The sequence below is a fragment of the Bufo gargarizans genome, chromosome 8 (genome assembly GCF_014858855.1).
Source record: "Bufo gargarizans isolate SCDJY-AF-19 chromosome 8, ASM1485885v1, whole genome shotgun sequence".
Classification (NCBI taxonomy): domain Eukaryota; kingdom Metazoa; phylum Chordata; class Amphibia; order Anura; family Bufonidae; genus Bufo; species Bufo gargarizans.
In genome coordinates, this window is record NC_058087.1 from 83,222,303 (window position 1) to 83,242,583 (window position 20,281).

At 40.3% G+C, this 20,281-nt stretch overlaps 1 protein-coding gene across 2 annotated transcripts in view; it reads left to right on the plus strand.

Annotated features, from left to right (window-relative positions):
• The window catches only part of NRP2 (neuropilin 2), a 112,300-nt gene that overhangs the window by 46,078 nt on the left and 45,941 nt on the right, over positions 1 to 20,281 (plus strand). For both annotated transcript variants that reach the window (XM_044303001.1, XM_044303002.1), the window contains exons 4-9: positions 2,730 to 2,960; positions 4,193 to 4,348; positions 5,615 to 5,784; positions 9,632 to 9,787; positions 17,674 to 17,818; positions 19,696 to 20,039. In XM_044303001.1, coding sequence (XP_044158936.1) covers positions 2,730 to 2,960; positions 4,193 to 4,348; positions 5,615 to 5,784; positions 9,632 to 9,787; positions 17,674 to 17,818; positions 19,696 to 20,039 — 1,202 coding nt within the window. The remainder of the gene's footprint in view (positions 1 to 2,729; positions 2,961 to 4,192; positions 4,349 to 5,614; positions 5,785 to 9,631; positions 9,788 to 17,673; positions 17,819 to 19,695; positions 20,040 to 20,281) is intronic.

A 20,281-nucleotide genomic window follows, 5' to 3' on the forward strand; every position in this document is an offset into this window, starting at 1 on the left:
CCCTTTAATAACAGGGTTCCACATGTAAAGGAGCTGAAACTCTTAAACCTTTCATCCAATTTAGGACTTTATGTCCATGTCCATTATATAACTATAATTTGAATATGTTTTAGTAAACAGGTAATAAAAACAAGATTTGTGTCAGTGTCCAAATATATATGGACCTAACTGTATTTGATGCATTGTTTGTAAACAAACTCCCACTTCCTTCCATACATGTGTAAAGGGGATAGGGTTAAGTGGAGATTGTGTGGCCATCAACAGCTCTTTTTGTGCATACACAATTTAAGATCATCAGTGACAGTATTCTTTTGGTAAGCCAATAGGTCAATGTGCCTGTGGGGCTTTGCTGTGGATTGGTGGCAGCACAGGGGTCAAGAAGGAAGTGACAAAGACTGCGCCTGCTGTGCTTTAAAGAATGCTATTCAGCACTTTCTGGAACCAAGATTATTTAGAGCAAAAGAAGTATCCATTGTACATATACCCTGGAAGAAATAATCTCCAGCCGTATATCAGATAATCAGATTTATGACTCTTTATGCCTTTTCTGGTGGAAGTAAAATCTGATCCTGCATACTCCATGAATTTGTATTGTCCATGTGCTTTGTACATATGAAAAAACATCCTCTCCCTTATGCATTTTTTATGTTCGAGTTGTTGGCAGATCTGGAAAATATCAGTTAGCTTACTCTCATTTGTATTTCACAAGAACTGTAGAAATATACTGTCTCATCAAGATACTGTATGGAAGAGAAGAAGAAAGAGGGCCATTTGTGAAAGGCTAGAGATATGCATGGCGGTTCCAGAGGTTTTTGGATGTGTGCGGTATCAGTGATCTAGCTTTTGTCTTGGGTCTATAAGCTTGTGTGTGTGAACAGAATGTCAGAGCAGGTTCTGCATATATCCCAGCTTGCGGCGGTATCAGTGTGTATCAGAGTGAAATATTTATGCACATAATATAGAAGACAAGCAAGATCTTGGGATAATTGAATAGTAAGCTGAAGGTTGAAGGTCACTGTATAAATATATTCAAGAAAGGTTTCTGGTAGCATTTTGATTGTGCAGTAAATGAGGATGGTGGGGCTAGGTGCCAAGAAAAGAGCAGTTAGAACAAGCCCACATTATATGGGCTCGGGCTTTTAACCATTTGTGACGCTTATACAGGTGCAGATCTTCATACACCAGTGCTAAGGTTGCAGAGTATTAAAGCTATAATGATTTTTGGCATCTCCATTAGACATGCAGTAATACAAAGGTGTCCATTATGCTTCACCTTTATCCGTTAACTGAATGTGATGTTACAAAACTCGATTAGTACAGCAGACCACTGCCTAGATTACTCTCTTGCTTCTTTATAGACACTTATAGTGAGCTATTATTATTATAATAATATTACAAGCAAAACTGTGATTCAGCCATCCCCCCCTGCTGTGTGTGGTTGTAAGGTAGCTGGCTACAGGAGCGCCCCCGCTGCTCTGCCTGCAGCTGGAGGAAGAACCTCTAAGACACGCCCCTTTGCTGAGCTCCTCCCCCTCCTTCTGCTGTAATCTAAAAATGGAAGGGATCGAGAGGAATGAACTCCTTTATCAAGGCTGTATGCTTCAGAAGGTTGCAGAGAATCTAGCAGATTGACAATATTTATTATTCATTTCTAGCCTTAGCGTTCCTTTTAATCTGTAGCATCTCTAAGATTCTCCATTTAGAAAACACAAGGTAGCAGAATTAATTCCCTGCAACCATGCTGATATAGTGTTATTATCCGTGAGAGAGATGAGAAGAGCAGAACCCATACACTCAGGTGTAAGCATGATACTGTATGTCTGCATCGTCTTCGGTTAGGAAACAAGTGGAAGAAAGAGGTTAAACACAAAGGCAAATGTTCCCTTTAAGACTCATTAGGATTTATGGAACTTGGTGTTTAGGGAAACTGGCTTAGTTGCCCATAGGAACTAATCAGATTCCACTTTTCATTTTGCAGAGCTCCTTTGGAAAATGAAAGGTGTATTCTGATTGGTTGCTATGGGCAACTGAGCAAGTTTCCCGTTAAACCAGTTTTCATAACTCTCCCCCATTATCTTGTCAACATCATCCTTTGGAAATCTGACAAAGCGTTGGGACAGATTTGTACTTGTGAATAGCACACTTCTCTGACATTTCAGTTTGAACACGTGAATGGGATTCTTGCCCTCTGTTTTGGTCTCTAAATCATTCCCTTAAGGCACATCAGAGATATAGGGCACACAGCAGGACGCTATCCAGATGCAATACAATGGGGCCCATTGTTGAAGTCTGCATTAATAATCTTCGGCCTAGTGGCAAACAGAAAGCCTTCTTTAATATTAGAAACTTAACAGCCATTCCTACTGTCTAGTTCCATCTCTTTTATGTCTGTCACCTTTTTGCATGTGATCTGGAGATTTGATTTTTAACACATTCTACACTGTATGGTCGGAATATGTGAACACCTCCGATGTCAACCATTTCTGAGATATTCTGAAGAATTTTTATTCTAGGTTGCATTTTTATTGATTCAGTCATAAGATGGTGTATCAGAATCACCATACACTATAGTGCCTGAATCTTCCTATTTCCAGCTATTTCCCCAAACCAATGCAGATTTGGTGTAAGATGTCCTACACGCCATCTTTACCTCATGATGTGCCATGATTTCTTGAGGTTATGGAGGTCATTCAGCATTGTGTCACCACTTCCTGTTTGTATTATTGCAGGCTCTGAAGATTGCTCCAGGAATTTCACCAACACTAATGGCACCATCGAGTCTCCTGGCTATCCAGACAAATACCCACACAACCTGGACTGTGTATTTACTATCCTGGCCAAGCCAAAGGTGGAGATCATCCTGCAGTTCTTGACCTTTGACCTAGAGCATGACCCGCTGCAAGTTGCAGAAGGAGATTGCAAATATGATTGGCTAGACATCTGGGATGGCATTCCAACTGGTAAGATGTAGAGAAAAATAGCATAATATATGAGGTTTATATCAATTGTGGGTTGTTGTTTGAAGGTTTGAACACATTAGAGGGATAATTATCAAAACTGGTGCAAACAGAAACTATCTTAACCGGCCATAGCAACCAATCAGATTTCACCTTTCATTTTTCAGAGATCTTTTGGAAAGTGAAAAGATCAATCTGATTGGTTACTATGGGCAACTAAGACGGTTTCCTTGGTAGCAGTTTTGGTAAGTTTCCCCTATACTAGTCAGTCATGCCTTAAAGTGTAACTGTCATCAGATAGGCAGGGCTAGGGGCAGTGATAGGACACATACATAGTCATGGACTGGGATAGTGACAAGTCAGTCTGGAAGCCTCTATGTGTTACACACAGGCGTCTTCATTGCTTAGTAACTAAACTACAGTGCCCTATTTGGAACCCTCGGGATAATAACCATGCACAAAATAACGGTCATTTGACCACCCAATCCGTTTAGGGGTCCTCACTAACGTTTTATTTAAAACTACATCTTTATTATGTTTATTTAAAACTCTAACCAAAAAAAGAACCCTATGGTGTAATTATTAAAACTATCGGGGTGAAAGCGGGGACAGTGATGAATTATGCTAAACGCTCAGTAAAACGCTGAAGACTAAAGACAGACTCTCCTTAGCACTGATGTTAGAGCTTTGATTAGAAGACTATTTACACCCTGTCTTCTAGAACGAAGAAACATATTTTCCTAATGAAGTGTATTGCAAATATGTTCAACATCCCTGTCCCTATAAAATAAAGTGAAATGGCAGTTACACTTTAAGTGAATGGATGATAGATGGATAGATAGATATGAGATAGATAGATAGATAGACAGACAGATGGTTGCATTTTACACCTACTTTTAGGATAGCACAACATAGATGGAATGACGTTGCAGTTGTCATGTGAGGAGTCATCACTTTGAGGCTCCTACACTCTTAACCGCACACTTTCAAGTGTTTCTACCTCGTCCCCGCCTCATCTCTCCAAGATACTAAACAATCAAATCACTAGCTTTTGGACTGCGGTATATTGTATTAGATTATTGGCATTTTCTGCTGTCTCCTACCTACACCATTACAGCTGGTAGGCTCTATAGATGATAAGAAAGCACCAGAGTGCTATTAGTGAAACGCAGGAGAAAATGACAGCCTCTAATGCCCTCAACTGATAACGCCGATGCTCTCATTTCTCTCTATAGTGGGGCCCTTGATTGGCAGGTACTGTGGTACGAAGACCCCCTCCGAGATCCGCTCTTCAACTGGCATCCTCTCCCTCACCTTTCACACGGACATGGCAGTGGCTAAAGATGGGTTTTCTGCTCGCTATTACCTTGCCCCTCAGGAGGTCCCTGAAAGTGAGTTGAAGATCTTTCTGCCTGGCTGGCAGGCCCTGACAGTCTTTGTTTTCATCTGTCAGTACACCTGCCAAACACCTGTCTTATATCGTCTTTGTAATACCTGAATTATTCTAGGTTTCGTGTCTTTCATGTTGTTCCTATGTCCTAGGTCCCTCTTCCTGGATTGTGATTATGTGTTTTGTATCCATCAAATGTTATTGAAGTTGCTTTTGACAGTACAGTGAGTTCCCCGTCAGTCATTTCTGTCCCCTCAGTGCATAATTGTCTCGACTCACTCGCCAGCATCCCTACAAACAGGTGTCTTCTTCTATAAAAGGTTTCACCCACATTGCATGCTTATTTGTAGCTCTTTTACAACTAAAACCTTGTAAAACTAAACCTTGCAGGGGGTACAATAGTGAGACTCCGTCATTTGCAGGCCAATTCCCACAATGCCTTGGGAATAGTTTTTCTGCAGAGTGGCTTTAATTAAAGAATGTCTTTTGGAAGCAAACCGTAATGTTTCTAGGTTATAAAACTGAAGACAATCATATACGGATGTTGATGTTTTTTTAATTAGCTTGTTCCTGCATTTTCGACTTATTATGCATTGTGCTTTTTGTCTCAGTAGCACCTTATTGTCTGCAAAACTTCTGTAGTGTTAACATGCGGCCCTGCTGTATGCGGCTATAGCAGCCGTACACCATTATTAATTATCATGTTTATATCATTAGTGCCAGTTATAGTCTAGGAAACTTAATACAGACACCTCTGGGATGGAAACACAAGCATAGACATCTGACTATAATATGCAGAGATGTCATAAATAATTATGTATCAGCGAGGTACATGCACAATATAAGGTAGGAAGCCGGCCCAAATGTGTCCGTCTCCAGAGGCTTGTTTGTGGATTAGGCCCATAAATACGTATTTTTTCTACTAATCTGCTAAGGTTTAAACTCTGAAGATTAGCAGCATTTTCTCTGATAAGCCTGTGTTCTGCACTCCCTAATTTGTTCTGCTCTTGCAAATTTTCACAATTAAGGCACATGAGATAGTGAAGCTTGTCTTTAGCCATTAGAAAGCTCAGGAACGGGATGATTCAAGGAGATCCGCAAATTGCAGAGGATGTGTATTTAATTTTAGTAGCAGTATTAAAAGGTTAGAGAAAATCAGCGGAGTATTACCTGACAGTTATCGTGTAATGTGACGAGTGGGTAAAGCAGCCGTGGACAATAATTCTGTCTAGGTTTGTGCATTTGACCAAATTTATGTTTTCTGCAGATTTTCAGTGCAATTATCCCCTGGGAATGGAATCTAGACGGATATCCAATGAGCAGATCTCGGTTTCTTCTACCTATGCGGATGGCGGGTGGACTGCCCAACAAGCCAGACTGAATAGCGATGACAATGCTTGGGCTCCCAATCATGAAACCACTAGGGAATATCTGCAGGTGCGTTTCTTGGCAAATGGGCAAGTAAAAAGTAGTTGTGGTACTGGAAATTAAATCTAACACAAGTTTACCATGCAGCAGGATAGACCCTGGACAAACAGAAGATGTATTTTTTGCATCATACAAGAAAAGCAATGTTAAGCTCCGCCAGTGTCCTGAATTATTCGGACACCATAGCAACATAGGCAGCAGGTGACTACCCCGGGCTTCCAAGCTTCCATTGAGACCAGGGTAGTCACCCACTCATCCGAGGAGTGCGTATAAATGCCATTCCAACAATACACACATTTCACAGAGAAAAATTCTAGCAGGACCAAGCAATACTGAGGAATATAATGTTGTTATAATAATTTATAACGGTTTGAAATTGTGAATGGGGGGTCCTGCCCCCATGAAAATGCTGCACATTCTACAGACAGCATGTTAGAGAGCAGGAGGAGCTGAGCAGATGTATATATAGTTTTATGGGAAAAGATTCAGTAAAACTTGTCATCTATTTATTTAAATTCCTGCTGACTCTAAGCTTAGGAGTCCAGTGGGCGTTATATCTGTGATTGACAGGTCCCTCTGTATACGCCCTCACAGAGGGAAGGTTGTCCTGCCCACTGGGCTCCTTAGCTCAGAATGTTGATTTTATTGAATAAAGTCAAGTTGTATTAAATCTTTTCCTACAATAAACTATATACAGTATATGTATATATATATATATCAATCTGCTCCTCTCCTTCTGCTCTATAACATGCTGTCTGTAGAATGGACTGCATTTTCATGGGGGAATGTTTTCTTTAACTTAAATAAATGCTAAATCTAGGGGGGAGACAAGGTGCGTCCCGCTGATCCTCCATTCACTATCTCAGACTGCATGCATTTTCATGGCGACACTTTCACTTTAATGAGTGAAAGGAGTTTATTCACTTGTATTTCTCACAAATGATTCATTTCAGCCTACCTTAGCAATACTATTAAACATCTGAAATCACTGTTATTGGCAGTATTACATACCTGCAATGCTGCTGTAAGAATCATTTGCCGAGTAATGCCAATAGATGAGGCAAGAAGCTTATGCTGCAATGTCTAGTGAACTGGTTTAAATCAGGTATATTGATGTATCACGCTGGGCTCCTGTCAAGGGCTCATTTGAATCCCTTACAACACAGTGGTTTGGAAGCCGTTGCTTTGCATTGGGAAGGTAGCCCTCTTAAGTGAATCTCACTGCACCATGCTCAGGATTAATTGTTAGTCAGGAAGCATAATGCTAAGGCTGGTGGGAGTGCCGTAATGAATTGATCCTCTGCAGAAGGAGGCTGCAGCGCTTTAAATCACCCCGTCACCAGTCAGCTCCCTCAGGATGTGAGCCAAGTTATAACCGGGATTTAGTGTACAAGAGAAAACTCGAACTCCTTCTGAGCCAGTCTACAGCGTAGCAGGTTAATAAACACTTGTTACTCTGCTCAACAGGAGCAAGGTCTACATCAGGTGTTGAATTGGATTTTATGCTATATATATATATATATATATATATATATATATTTATTTTTCTTCAAAAAAACAAGAACTAAAACTATATCTAGAAAAACATCATACCTATGAATAGTAATTGTCTGTAGGCTTCCTAGAACAGGAAATGAATAATATATGTATATGACTTACCACATGTGAGGGTTACAGCTTAAACAACTTAGATAACCACATCTCTTTCTGCGGTTCCTTGCAGTTTTTGTTTTTGCTCAATTTGATCGCTGTACACCATATAGAATGCAGCTATAATGCTAGGGATATATGGAGTGGTAATAACCTATGGTACCCTGCGCTACTATAGAATAAAAACATACATCACGAAACACCAAGCTCAGAGGTTCCTCAACAGCAACAGGATAGTGCTTTAACTCTGGTGATGCTGAAAAAGACTACAGCATAATAACTGGACCTCTCCACCTCATGTTATGAAGGTCAGGCTATAAATGTTGAGACACTTCATGGTCCCACCTATAGTTCCAAGGGGAAGGACATTGTTTCAGCAGGGCTGTGTCCCACTGCCAAATACTAGGATAATTTATTCCACATTAGTAATCTGGCAGGAAAAAGAAGCCACCAAGCAAAATGCTAAGTGTCTTGGACAGTTACTGCATTGAAATGGGCTTTTTTTTCTAAGAAAAATGGCAGGACTGCATAATCTGATTCTCGCCTCGCATTTTCTACTGCAGAAAAGAGATTTAGTCAAGTTTAGGAAAGCTATTTTACAAGTTGTTTCTGCTCATAAGAAAAGCTGTTGCTACAAGATTGCTAAATACTTTGGGAGATTTGCTAATCAAAATGGACCAGAATTTGGGAGCAATTTGCACCAAAAATGGTGCACATGCTTTGCATGACATTTATGAAATGGCTTGTCTCATCTCGCCATTACTAAGGCGAGATCCTGACCACCAGTGGCTGGGAAACAGTGGAGTGGACTGGAGCACACTGTTTTAAGTATCTTCCATTGCAGTGCATGGGAGCCACGGAAACAGCGTAGTACGGCAAGCTATGCCGTCTCCCTAACTCACAAACAGCATAGCTTGCTGTGCTACACTGCTTCCGTAGCTCCTGTGCACCACAATGGGAGCTGCTGAAACATGACAGTTTCCTGGGCACTGGTGGTCAGGTCTGGCCTTGGTAACGGTGATATAAGACAACCTCTTTAAGTATTTAGACTCCTAGACACTTTTGGAACTCATCTGAAGAGGGTGTAGCTTAGTTGGAAGGATTTTATGTGGTGCTATGTGGCAGAAAATGCTCCAAGGTTATAGTACATATTGTGGCATAAACTAAGCCAAAAAATAGATGACGTAAGACCTAGACAGTCTATAGGTGGACCAGGTGGACAGTCTATAGGTGGACTACCCAGCATCATCTACTATGATAAATTTGGCTCAGTTTAAGACTGTCACAGTTTTTTAGACAACGTTAGTAAATGTAGGCTACTGGGTCCGGGAGGGGGATTCTTCATTATTTTTCTCACTGTTTATCAGTCATGTTCATCATGCTGGAGCTTGAATAGGACGACAGAAGTAAATATATGGACACAGCCTTTGGATAGGCAGCTTCTCGCTGAAAGTTGCTTGGTTGGCTGGTATATGTATCAGTTCCCCATGAACAGGTTCAGTATCAGCAGGCAAGAAAGAAGGGTGATACTCTGCTGTATTCTTCTGCCGTTGTGTGACTTGGGGAGATTGAGATAAGTAATTCATCATAGCCAAGCAAATGGCATGCAGATTCTGCTAACCACTGTAGAAGTAAGATTGTTTGCAAATTAGAGCATACAAATGCCATATCTGTGGTGAGCACAGTACACAAGTCTTCAGGTTCTCTTTAATTATTGTTTGAAACCACATTGGAGCAGGGCACGTGCTTGTTTGGGTTCTGTCATCTCTCCAAAAAAATTATATACAGTAGTGAAACTAGAAAAGGCATTGACTGTGTGTATTACATATAGAAATATCATTATTTTTTTTTTCTGGATGGAGTTATATTTGTTAAGTTCCCAAACATAATCGGTTTATCTGTTTTTGTACGAGGTCATTACCCTGTGCTAAGTACAAAATGTCCTTAACATCCAGGAGCTGCTGATATCAGTCTGGGGAAATACTAGAAATAATTGACTTGTCAGCTTTCGGATGTATGGCCATAGTTGCATTTTTCGTAAGTGGATTCATTCAAATACTGTATATGTATCAGTTAATATATAAATATAGACATCACAACTAGATGGGTTTTAGATAAGTATGTCCTAATTATATCAGTACCTGCAAAGATAAGGCTGTGCAACTCCGAAATACTGATTATACTGTTCTCATGACTGTATTTACAGATTGATCTCCGCTTCTTGACTTTGCTGAAAGCGGTGGCAACCCAAGGCGCGGTATCAAAACATACTGGAGTTTCCTATTATGTCAAGTCATACAAGCTGGAAGTCAGTACCAATGGTGAGGACTGGATGATGTTCCGGAATGGCAAAAACCACAAGGTAGGGCAACATTTCTTTGCCACTAATTGTATGTCATTGTGTGAAAAATCAATGTAAAATGAAACATGATAGCTTGAGTTCCAGGAAGGAGTTGGCATCAGGAGGGTCTGTGCACATTTGGAAGTTTCTAGAGGAAAATACATAAGGGTATTACCATGTTACCACTGGGCACAATGACAGACCGAGCTTATGCCATAAGTCAGCGATGTCCCAGTGGAGGAACGAGGCTGAAATTTCTAAGCGGGAATATCTCAGCCCTTTCATTTATCCACGTGGACATTCAGCTCAACCAATAATGAACTGATATCTATCATTGACAGTCTAGTCGGCCACCAGATTTCTGGCGCTGGCTTATTTATTACAATGTTTTATCACACTTGAATTCTTCTGTGAATTGATATTTAGGGCAGCTGTTTCCAATTGACTCAAATGAAAGCAATCTTTCTGGCAGCAAAAAGCTGTATTAATAGACCAGACTACTACATGGATTTCTAGTACTTGTCAGCAAAGCAGCCCTTGTGCTAGTGTGCAGTGCTTGACAGCAAGTCCAGGGTAAAATGTTTTCCCATAGCTGTGTCTCTTCCCCTGGTTGGAATATGTGGAGAATTTATGCTCCTTTCCTCCACATGCTGTGAAAGCAATCACAAAGCCACATGAAGCGTCCGTTCAGGAACTAGCGAGGCCTAAAACTAAGAAAGCAAGACTTTCTGCAAACAATTTCACTAACAGGACCTGAATGCGCACTTGAAAGGCATGCCCCTCTTATAAAAAGGAGATTATGGGTAGCAGGCATGTTCCTCTTATAAAAACCAGGTTATGGGTAATTGGCATGTTATTTTATACAATAGACCTGTCCCATCTAATCAGCTTTGCCTAAATCTAGATTCTAGCCAACTCTAACCAATAAACAGGAAGAAAATGTGTCAACCATTTTGTACTGTCCCCGTAAAAGCCGTCAACTTTATATTTTTATAAACCACTTACTCATTCCTAGCAGTTGCTTCCTATTAATCACATTTCCTACTGAGAGCAGATGTTTCAAGTGTGATCAAATGTGATAAAATTGGCCAAAATACTCTGATTCAAGGATCTTCTTAATTGATCCATACCACATCCAAGAAATTTGCAAGGGTGATCAGTACGAATGGAAAGGGATGCAGACAGTCAGGGAAATAGGATCTGTTGTAGCAATCATGTTTGGCAGAGATGTATGGAGTCTTCCGTCTGCTGCCACCATCTGTAGATTTTGGAAGGAAGCGGACTATGTTCTGTGTGTGTAGCATCTTCCCAAGGGAGCGTTAACCCCTGTTTTCTTACCAGCAGTAAAAAGCAAACATTCAAGAGGAATGAGGTAGTGGTTCTGGGTCATGACACCCCATTTCCTATTGGACATGTGACACACGTATCATAGAAAGAATATAATGAAAAACACCCCCTCCTTTATAAAACATTCTTCCCCTTTCTCCTTATTGACTTGTTGCTTACATAGGTGCACACAATGAACTCTGCTATGTTGTAGTTATAACTGGCAGAGTTTCACCCAGGCAGCCCCCCTCATGTTAGCATCGGAGCATTTCATGCACCGATGCACTCCCTGGCCCTACGCTAGATCGCGCAGGACAAGGGCTCTTTTGTTTACAATAACACACTCCCAGACTGAGGTTTCCACCCGGCAGTGTGTTTGGTGACGTCACCAGCTCAGATAGGCGTGCTTTAGCCCACTAAAGCCCGCCCCTCAGTGCCAGTGACGTCACCGGGCTTCCTGGCAGCCCCATGGAGAGCCCGGTTTGTCACCGGAACTCCTGAAAATGCCTTTGTCCTGCCCGATTTAGCACAGGGCAAAGGAGAGCATCGGAGCAGTAACTGCTCCTATGCTCAAGTCAGGGGGCTGCCTGGGTGAAAATGGAGGTATGTCCAGGTTCAGCTCTGAACCCGGACAACCCCTTTAAGGTTCATATTTATGTAATTTGGGTTAAAACTGCCATACCATTCCGAAATGAGTTTGCAGTTTCTAAATATCTGTATTATGTAATGTATTGTAAACTATAGAGTCATATAAAACACCTATAGTGACAGACGATAAAAAAAACATCACCAGCAAAAAGGGAAAATGCTGATCAAATACACTTGTAGGAAGGAAAGGATTATTTATGCAAGAGACCTTTGAGCAGGGCATCATGGCGGATCACTGCAGTATTATGATCTGTGTAGTCATGCCAAGTAGATTTGTCATAACTGCCGCATCTTGACTCAGCGCCACAGAAGAGGCAGGCGTTTAAATAGATGTATACAAGTCTATATACGTGTCAGGCCATTAAAGGCATGGCTGAATTATTCCCTGCTGCCTGATGGGTGGGCGCATTGCCAGCTGGATCAAGGAATCACAGCTTAAATGTACTTTCTTAGCAGAGAGAAATAGAAAAAGTGGAAATATGTCTCCAGTCAGGGAAGAAAATGAGTAAGTCAGCCTTCTAGTGTGCATGACCTCATGTGCTTGCAGAGTGATACATTTAATAGTTCTCAATCCTTTAGATTTATACAGTGCTACTATAAGTTATGTGATGTCTTTATATTAGGTACAGCTTATATAGAGGTCCAGCTGGAAGGTTCTGTGCCTTAATGCACCAGAGCTTTATACTTAGTGCTGCAGAGGAAGAATCTCCTGGTTGTCCATGGCTAACACAGTCCAGACTACTCTTTTAATTGATTGGTTGCTACAGGCAACATGAACTTTTTTTTTTCTGGGACAATTTACATGTCATTTAAAAAAAAACTATTAAACAGAATATCCTGGATCAACCAATAACAAACCAATGGTGGGTAATGGCATAAAATAGGAAAAGTAACATTACTTGGATCCCCTGCCGCTCCGATGCTCCCCGCCAGTCTTTGTTCACTGTGCTGCATGACCACTGCAGCCTATCACTGGCCTCAATGGTCATAGTACAAGAGACATGACACCTGGTGGCTGAAATATCTTGGGACAAAAGAGTTTTTTCTCATTAACCAGTGTTTTAGGTCTGCAGTCTCACTGGAGATATTTACATGTTTTATACGCATTAAAGAATGTGAATATCTTGCTTAACATCTATATTCTAGTAACGTCCAGTTCTCACTGGCGTGCCAGAGGCACCAAGGAGGGATCAGGCATGGATTATGATTATATTGTTCATAGTTTGCACATGCATTTTTAGAATATTTCTTTTTTTGTGTAAACTATCCCTTGCTATTGATGAGTGTAATGAAGCTTACCTCCTATATAATCTCTTTTCCTGACATGCACTAAATATTTTCACCGTTCCTTCTGATGACTCTCTCTCCACAACTTAAATTTTCCATGGAATGTCTGAAAATTTATATCCATAGCATGGAAAGTGCCAGGCATGGAAGAATGGAAAACATGCTGTACGGTTTTATTTTACAGCAAATGTTTGCATTAATACACCATCTAAAGGGGTTGCAGACAATTAACTCCTAATTTTCCAAAGAAATGGTCTCCGCGATATCCACCACGCCCACTAAATAATCCGGGGAGTTATTACATTACAGTACTTCATTTCTGACACAATGAGACACGGGCCTTAGTAAAGGAATTGCCTGAAAATCCCTCTGTCTCCGTTGCATGGACTAGCTGTGGTGAGGTAGTGATGCCTGATACTGAATGCAAAAACCAGAAATGAATTCCCATCCCGCTGTCAACGGCACTAATACAGCATACTAAATGGAAAAGGATAGAGAGGGGAAGCCTGCTTAATGAGTTCTCATGACTGTACGTGCAGATAGCAAGAGCGAAGCCTCAGAACAGGCGCCTCTGCTTCTGGGATGTAATTTGCCAGGAAGAAGGACTATGTTCAGACTTTTGTAGAAATCAGGTGAAGGCCATCACATCCAATATGCTTCTCGATTACTAAGGACATTTTAACATTTTTAAAGAAACATTCTTGGACCTAACAGCAGATGATGCGGCCATGTTTGATATTTCTATGCATAGACACACATGGAGAGCTATAACTTGAAGTTTCTAAGTGAAAAATGTTAAAGATATAAAAACTAGAACTGGGCCCATGAAGTGAGACGTCACAAGTGTTATATATGCGTGGCATCACAGTGTAGGGCGTCTTCTGTGACTATCATTGTCCAATTAGTATTGTATATTGCTGCACCTCTTTCCTATGCGCAGTTGTCTTATGTTATAGGCCTCACAGGCATAAAGGCCCAATTCTATGGCACCTGTTGTCACTATGTAGAATACTGTCAGGTTTGTGTGTCGATGTTGGCATGTCATTGTGTACATGTACATAAGAATATTAAGTTCCTGGAGTGTCCCCTTAAGTTTAGAGTGTCAGCATCATATTTGTTCTATTGGTGCTTCTCATTGCAGATATTTCTATTAGTTTTCCCATAAAAAGTCATAAAATCCCCAAACTACCATATGTGTGGTGTGATGCTTCTAAACTATTCTACCATAAGGTTTTACCCATAGCAGCCAATGACATTACAGCTTCTACAGGTTTGAAATTGAAAGGAGCAATCTGATTGGTTACTACGGGAAGCACTGACAGTTTGTGTTCAAACTGTTTTTTATGTGTGAGGGCCTTAGTGTTTCCATGGCAATTGCAACATTACTGAATATTTAGCAAGCATGGAATCAAGTGGAAGATGCCTTTAGAGGAGGCAATATCAGCTCCTTTGATCATGTCCTCAAACAGATCTCATGTAAAAGGCACAACGGTTCTGTGTGTTTTAGCAGATAGATTTCTCAGAAACGATATTTTCCTTTAATCATAAAATCTACTCAAAGGGACCTTTGTTGATGTCCTGGATTTATTCAGTCCGTACACTAAAAGGATGTGTTTGTGAGCACCTTACGCAACTTCTATTTTATATCCTGATTACATTCCGTAAAAGAAATACGTAAAAAATCTGCACAAGGTTGCTATTGAGCTGATACCACTTACTTGTTTCACGAATGTCCATCAGACCATAAAGATTCAGAATTAATAGGTGATAATTTATGTATGATTAGAATTCATTGTGAAAACAGGACATGGGAACACTCTCCGTCTCTTTCATTTGCATCATCCAGACCAGAAGTGTCTTTAACGTACAGGTGGCGCTGCTCTTATACGCTATCCTCCAGCTAAAGTCATTTCTTATCTGAATTTCTCCCCTACAATCCCCAAATTCCACACGGATGAAGTTTTGAAATCCTAATCCTGTTAGTACACAGACTTCTGAAGCACTTTTCTCCTCACCCCCTTTCGCTACATATATTTATGGAGGGAGGGGGCAGATAATCCTACAAAGGGCCTACAGGTGCAGTACAAATGCACAGATGGCAGAAAGAGCCACAAGTCAACTAGCAGAAATGTCTGCTCCGTGTAAGTGTGCAGTGTAATCATGAAAGAAAGGAGACGTAGTTCAAAGCTCGAAATTGTGGATTCAACAGTGTTCTATTGTCACTGTAAATTAATAGGTTTTCTCAGTGGCCTGAACTTTTGGAGCTAAATGGAAATTAGGAGACAAATGTAGAGAAATACAGAAAATACATATGGGGAGATTTATTAAGACCGGTGTTCCCGTAGACCAGACTTGATCTCCCTGTGCTGGAGTGAGATACCTCTTAATAAATTAGGCGCCTCTCTGCCTTGCCGAGCACCAGAAACAGGCTGGCGTCGACTTCAGATATAACCTTCTCTAGTGTCTGGTGGTATACTAAATCTGGTGGACTGTGCTAAGACCCACCTTTCCTGCTAAGCACCACAACTTTTATTGACACTTTTGAAAACTGGCAAGAACCGCTAAAATTCGCAAATTATTACACATATGGATTAAAGTAATGGATTGCTTAGTGAGAGACAACATTGCATTCAGCTGATATAGCCCTACAAGACAATGGGGAGATTTATCAAAATTGGAGTAAAGAAAAACTGGTTTAGTTGCCCATAGCAACCAATCGGATTCCATAATTCATTTTTCTGAGCTCCTTTGAAAAATGAAAGGATCACTCTGATTGGTTGCTATAGGCGTTTTCCTATGCACCAATTTTGATAAATCTCCCCCATTATTCCTGGTTTTACAATGAATTTCCTGGTGGCAGACTCCCTTTAAAAATGAGCTTATAAGCTGGCTGACCTCAATGATTTTTATTTGGAAAACCACCATTAATTAGATCTAGGAATTATAGAAATGAAGCATTTTGCAGATTTTGGATCGCTCCAAGGTTTTTCACAATGAGAAATGTAAGAGGAGAAGTATTGGCAATTTGTTAGCACAACATTTAAATGATACAAGTGTAAGTAAGCCATTATTGTGCGGCTCATCAATCTTATTTGCTTCTCTGCCTTCATCTCTCTTCTGTGCAAAGATTGGACTTTTAGATTTCTATTTTACCAGAGTGGTGAAGCTTGTGATTTTCGATTAGATCATAAACAATACTTTGTTTGGGTGACAATAAGTTATTATTCTTAGCACTTATGTGTTCATTGTCAGTATGTCTTTTCTATCATGATATATACAGTACATGGTTAGCCTCATCACTTGCAGTTGCTAGTTAACGTTTTTATGCCGTCCTCACTACTGGAGAATGGCAGGGGCTGGGCTGCGGCCGGCTATTACAACTGCATACAACCTTTGGGTCTGTAATGTGGTCCTTCTCATGTGGGTAGCACAGAGATGTGATGTTATTATCTATGCTCTACTAACATATAGAAGTTTGTTGTAAGAATTAGAGATTTTTACTTTGTTTGGAGCTTTTGAGTATTAATGTGCTTGTGAACAATTACCTTATAATAGAACATCAACATAGAAGCCAGTATGTTGCCCTACTAGACAGGATGTTTTCCCACTTCTACAAAGCTAGGGAATTTTCATTGAATTACCAAAGGAAGTCTTTTCAACGTATTAACTCTAATTAATGCCAGGAATCCCATTCCCTTTTCCTTGCTTTTCCCATCAAGTTGCTTGTAATTTATTTTGCATCTCATTTGTATGTAGAAAGCATATCTAGTCTCTGATCACTTTAAGCTCATGGAAACAGTACATTCTCCATTTGGGAAAGTTTGATGAGATTGTTTACAATTTTTAGATCTGGTACGAGAGGCCGGTAAGCATTAACCACATCAAGAAAATTAGTCCTATTTACTGATCTTTATTAAAGTGGTTTCTTATGTCTGCATCTATTAGGGATAACACTTGAATGGCATATGGTTAAAGGCATTGTCCAGCTGAATAAATTTCTTTCAACAGACTTTCCATGGTTTAAAATAATAAAATAACTCAATACTCACTTCACTGATTCTCTGCCGCTCCTGTTCCGGTTCTTCACATTCCCCACCAGTTTCTGATTCCTGGTCCCTCTCGAATCGGAACAGCAGGGGACCTGTGATGTGAGTATTTTATTATTTTAAACCATAATGAGCCTTTAACAAAAAAGAAAAGAAAAATAAAAAAGACTAGACAAACCGTTTAAGTCTGAGCTTGTGAGCATCTTTCTTTTATTTGTGCCATTCTTGGTCTCTGTTTCTTCATATGCTTAGTGACTTCAATACCTCAATATTCCTGCAATTAAAAGAAATGTCTTCTACAATCATGTAAACATTATTGTAGAGGGAACGTAGTATTGTCCATAAACTACCATTCTTTGATCTTTTCTCTTTAATTACAAATCTGATTGCTTTTCATGGGTATAGTAAGGTCAACTGAGCTTTCCCATGTGCACAGCTTTTTCAGATCTTCTGTGTACCAGGCGATGCTATCCAAGCCCAGGCTCATTGTTGGCCCAGCAGAAAGACAAACTTTCCTTTCACACATTGTCAATAGTGTAGATGATGTATAGATATATCTTTCTAGTTACATCAGCTCATGTTCCTTTTGTTCTTTTCTAGATTTTCCCTGGAAACAATGACACCTCAGAAGTGGTATTGAACAAGTTCCCTCAGCCAGTGTTGACTCGATTTGTCCGATTCCGTCCTCAGACTTGGAACGTGGGGATAGCAATGAGGGTGGAACTTTATGGCTGCCAGATCACAGGTAAGCGCCATTTGTTATACTTAGCACATAACTTTTTCTAATTATTATAGCTTTTTAGGTGAGACAGGATGTATGTTATGGGCTGTAAATGAACTGACAATAGTTAGTATTTACATGGAATTTTAGATTCATGAGATTATTAAATATTTTTTTTAAACCTGACTCAGTCTAAATGTATTTGACTCTATATATTGTTAAAGGTAATCATCATCAGAAAAGAACCTATTGTTAAATGTTTTTGTGTTAAACAAATTTTGTTAGAATTTTTGGTGATTTTTTTTTTTTAAACATTTTATCATGTCACTATCTACATTAAATGTGTATAATCCTGCAATTTTCTCATTGGCCACTTTGCCTAATAATAGGTCATAAATTCCTGTTCTGTACAGGTAACTTTTCAGTAGCTATTATCATTATCACCACAGGCAGAATTAGAATGAGAACCAGATAAGGCTACTTTCACACTGGCATTTCTGGGTCCGCTTGTGAGATCCGTTTCAGACCAATGTGCCTGCTCTCAAAAGACAGGAAATCTTATGGCCAGTGTTAAAATTACAGGATTTTATATATTTTTGTAAACATAGTGACATGGAAAAAAAAACTCACCAAAAAGTCTATAAAAATGTTTTACATAACATGAATTAAATAATAGTTAATTTTCTGATGACAGTCTCTTTAAACGGTGTTATCGCACACCTCTCAGGTTAAGTTGAGCTGGCTCTCATCTGCCATTTGTATTAGGCTACTTTCACACTTGCGGAAGGACTGATCTGACAGGCTGTTTACCCTCTCGCGTCCGTCCTTCCGCTATTTCGCTGTGCCGCCGGACCGCTGCTCCGTCCCCATTGACTATAATGGGGCCGGGACGGAGCTCCGGCATAGCACGGCAGTGCACGACGAAAGGCCGCTAGACTAAAAGTCCTGCATATCCAACTTTTTAGTCTGGCGGTACGGCGAAATAGCGGAAGGACAGATCCGACAGGGTGGACAGCCTGTTGGATCCGTCCTGCCGCAAGTGTGAAAGTACCCTTAGATGTGATTTGCACACGGTCCGACTTTTGACATGATCTAGGAACGTCCAGTTATGCAGGGTTTATGGAAGGAGGCCACTGATCTTCTTTCTGAGACTCCAGTACCCCTTCTTCCTGAAGCTGGTCTCTTTCGAATACTCGGAGAACAGCATTGGCAACACCATACTGGGATATTTTTAAAGGATTAAATGGATGGATCCTAAACTTTCCGCAATCTTGGCATGGTGTAATTTCAATTATACCCTTTAATAGAATAGTCTAGGGGTAGGTAGGTGATTTCAGGAGAAATTTAACAAATTATGAGGCCTTATGGTGTGCTTCTCCACTTAAGCCTGTATTACATTGCCTGATTTTTCAGCAGATAATCGCTAAGAAAGGTTCACATGAATGCTTACAATCATCTTTCAGTGTAATACTGACGGGCAATCCAAATCTTTTGACACATTAAAAAATTCGTATTTGCAGGTGGCAGATTGTGGTGTCTAATAATGATCTTCCGCCGGCAAACCACTACACAACATGGGGACAAGTGATGGCATAGCTGTGTAATACAGCCTTAACTCTCTGTTCCCCTCTACTAAATTAATGCTCTTTCTACTATCCTGTAGTATTTCAGGCTGAGGTGGAACTCAGTATACTTGTATGACCTTTGTTGGATCTAGGTTCTGCAGATATGTCAATTGAGCTGTCTTTGGCTTTGAACTAAATATGCCGACGTCTGTTTTCTTTGTTTTATATTCTGCACAAATTTCAATGAAACAAGATTCATTCTTGGGAATGCGTGTGGGTATCAATACCACATTATTATAACATTGTTTTAACTGTCATACCTCTTTGGCCTTTCAGATGGTCCATGCTCCAACATGCTGGGAATGATGTCTGGCCTTATTTCAGACTCCCAGATCACAGCATCTTCCACCAGAGAGTATTTGTGGCTTTCTGGTGGAGCACGCTTGGTCAGCAGTCGATCAGGCTGGTATTCCCGTATGACTACTGAGCAAGCAGGAAAGGAGTGGCTGCAGGTTGAACTTGGAACCCTTAAGACTGTGAAAGGAATTATTATACAGGGTGCTCGAGGGGGAGATACCAGCACTGAAAACAGGGCATTTGTGCGGAAATTTAAAGTGGCGTACAGTTTGAATGGAAATGACTGGGAGTATATTCTGGATTCTAAAACAGAGCAGGCCAAGGTATGGAAAACATTTTAAAATAAAGAGTAAATTAGACCATTATGGACTTTAATGTTAATATGTAGATTTGAAAAAGTTGGCTATGGCTATGTGCTTGGACTTGTGGTTCATATTGGCTTGCTCCTTGTAGACAGCTTCAGTTCTTATATTTGAATTCCTTATTAGCTATGATAAACTTATATGACTTGAATTTCAGACTTGAGCAAGTATTATTTCAGTTTTCATCTTTGGGATCACTTTCC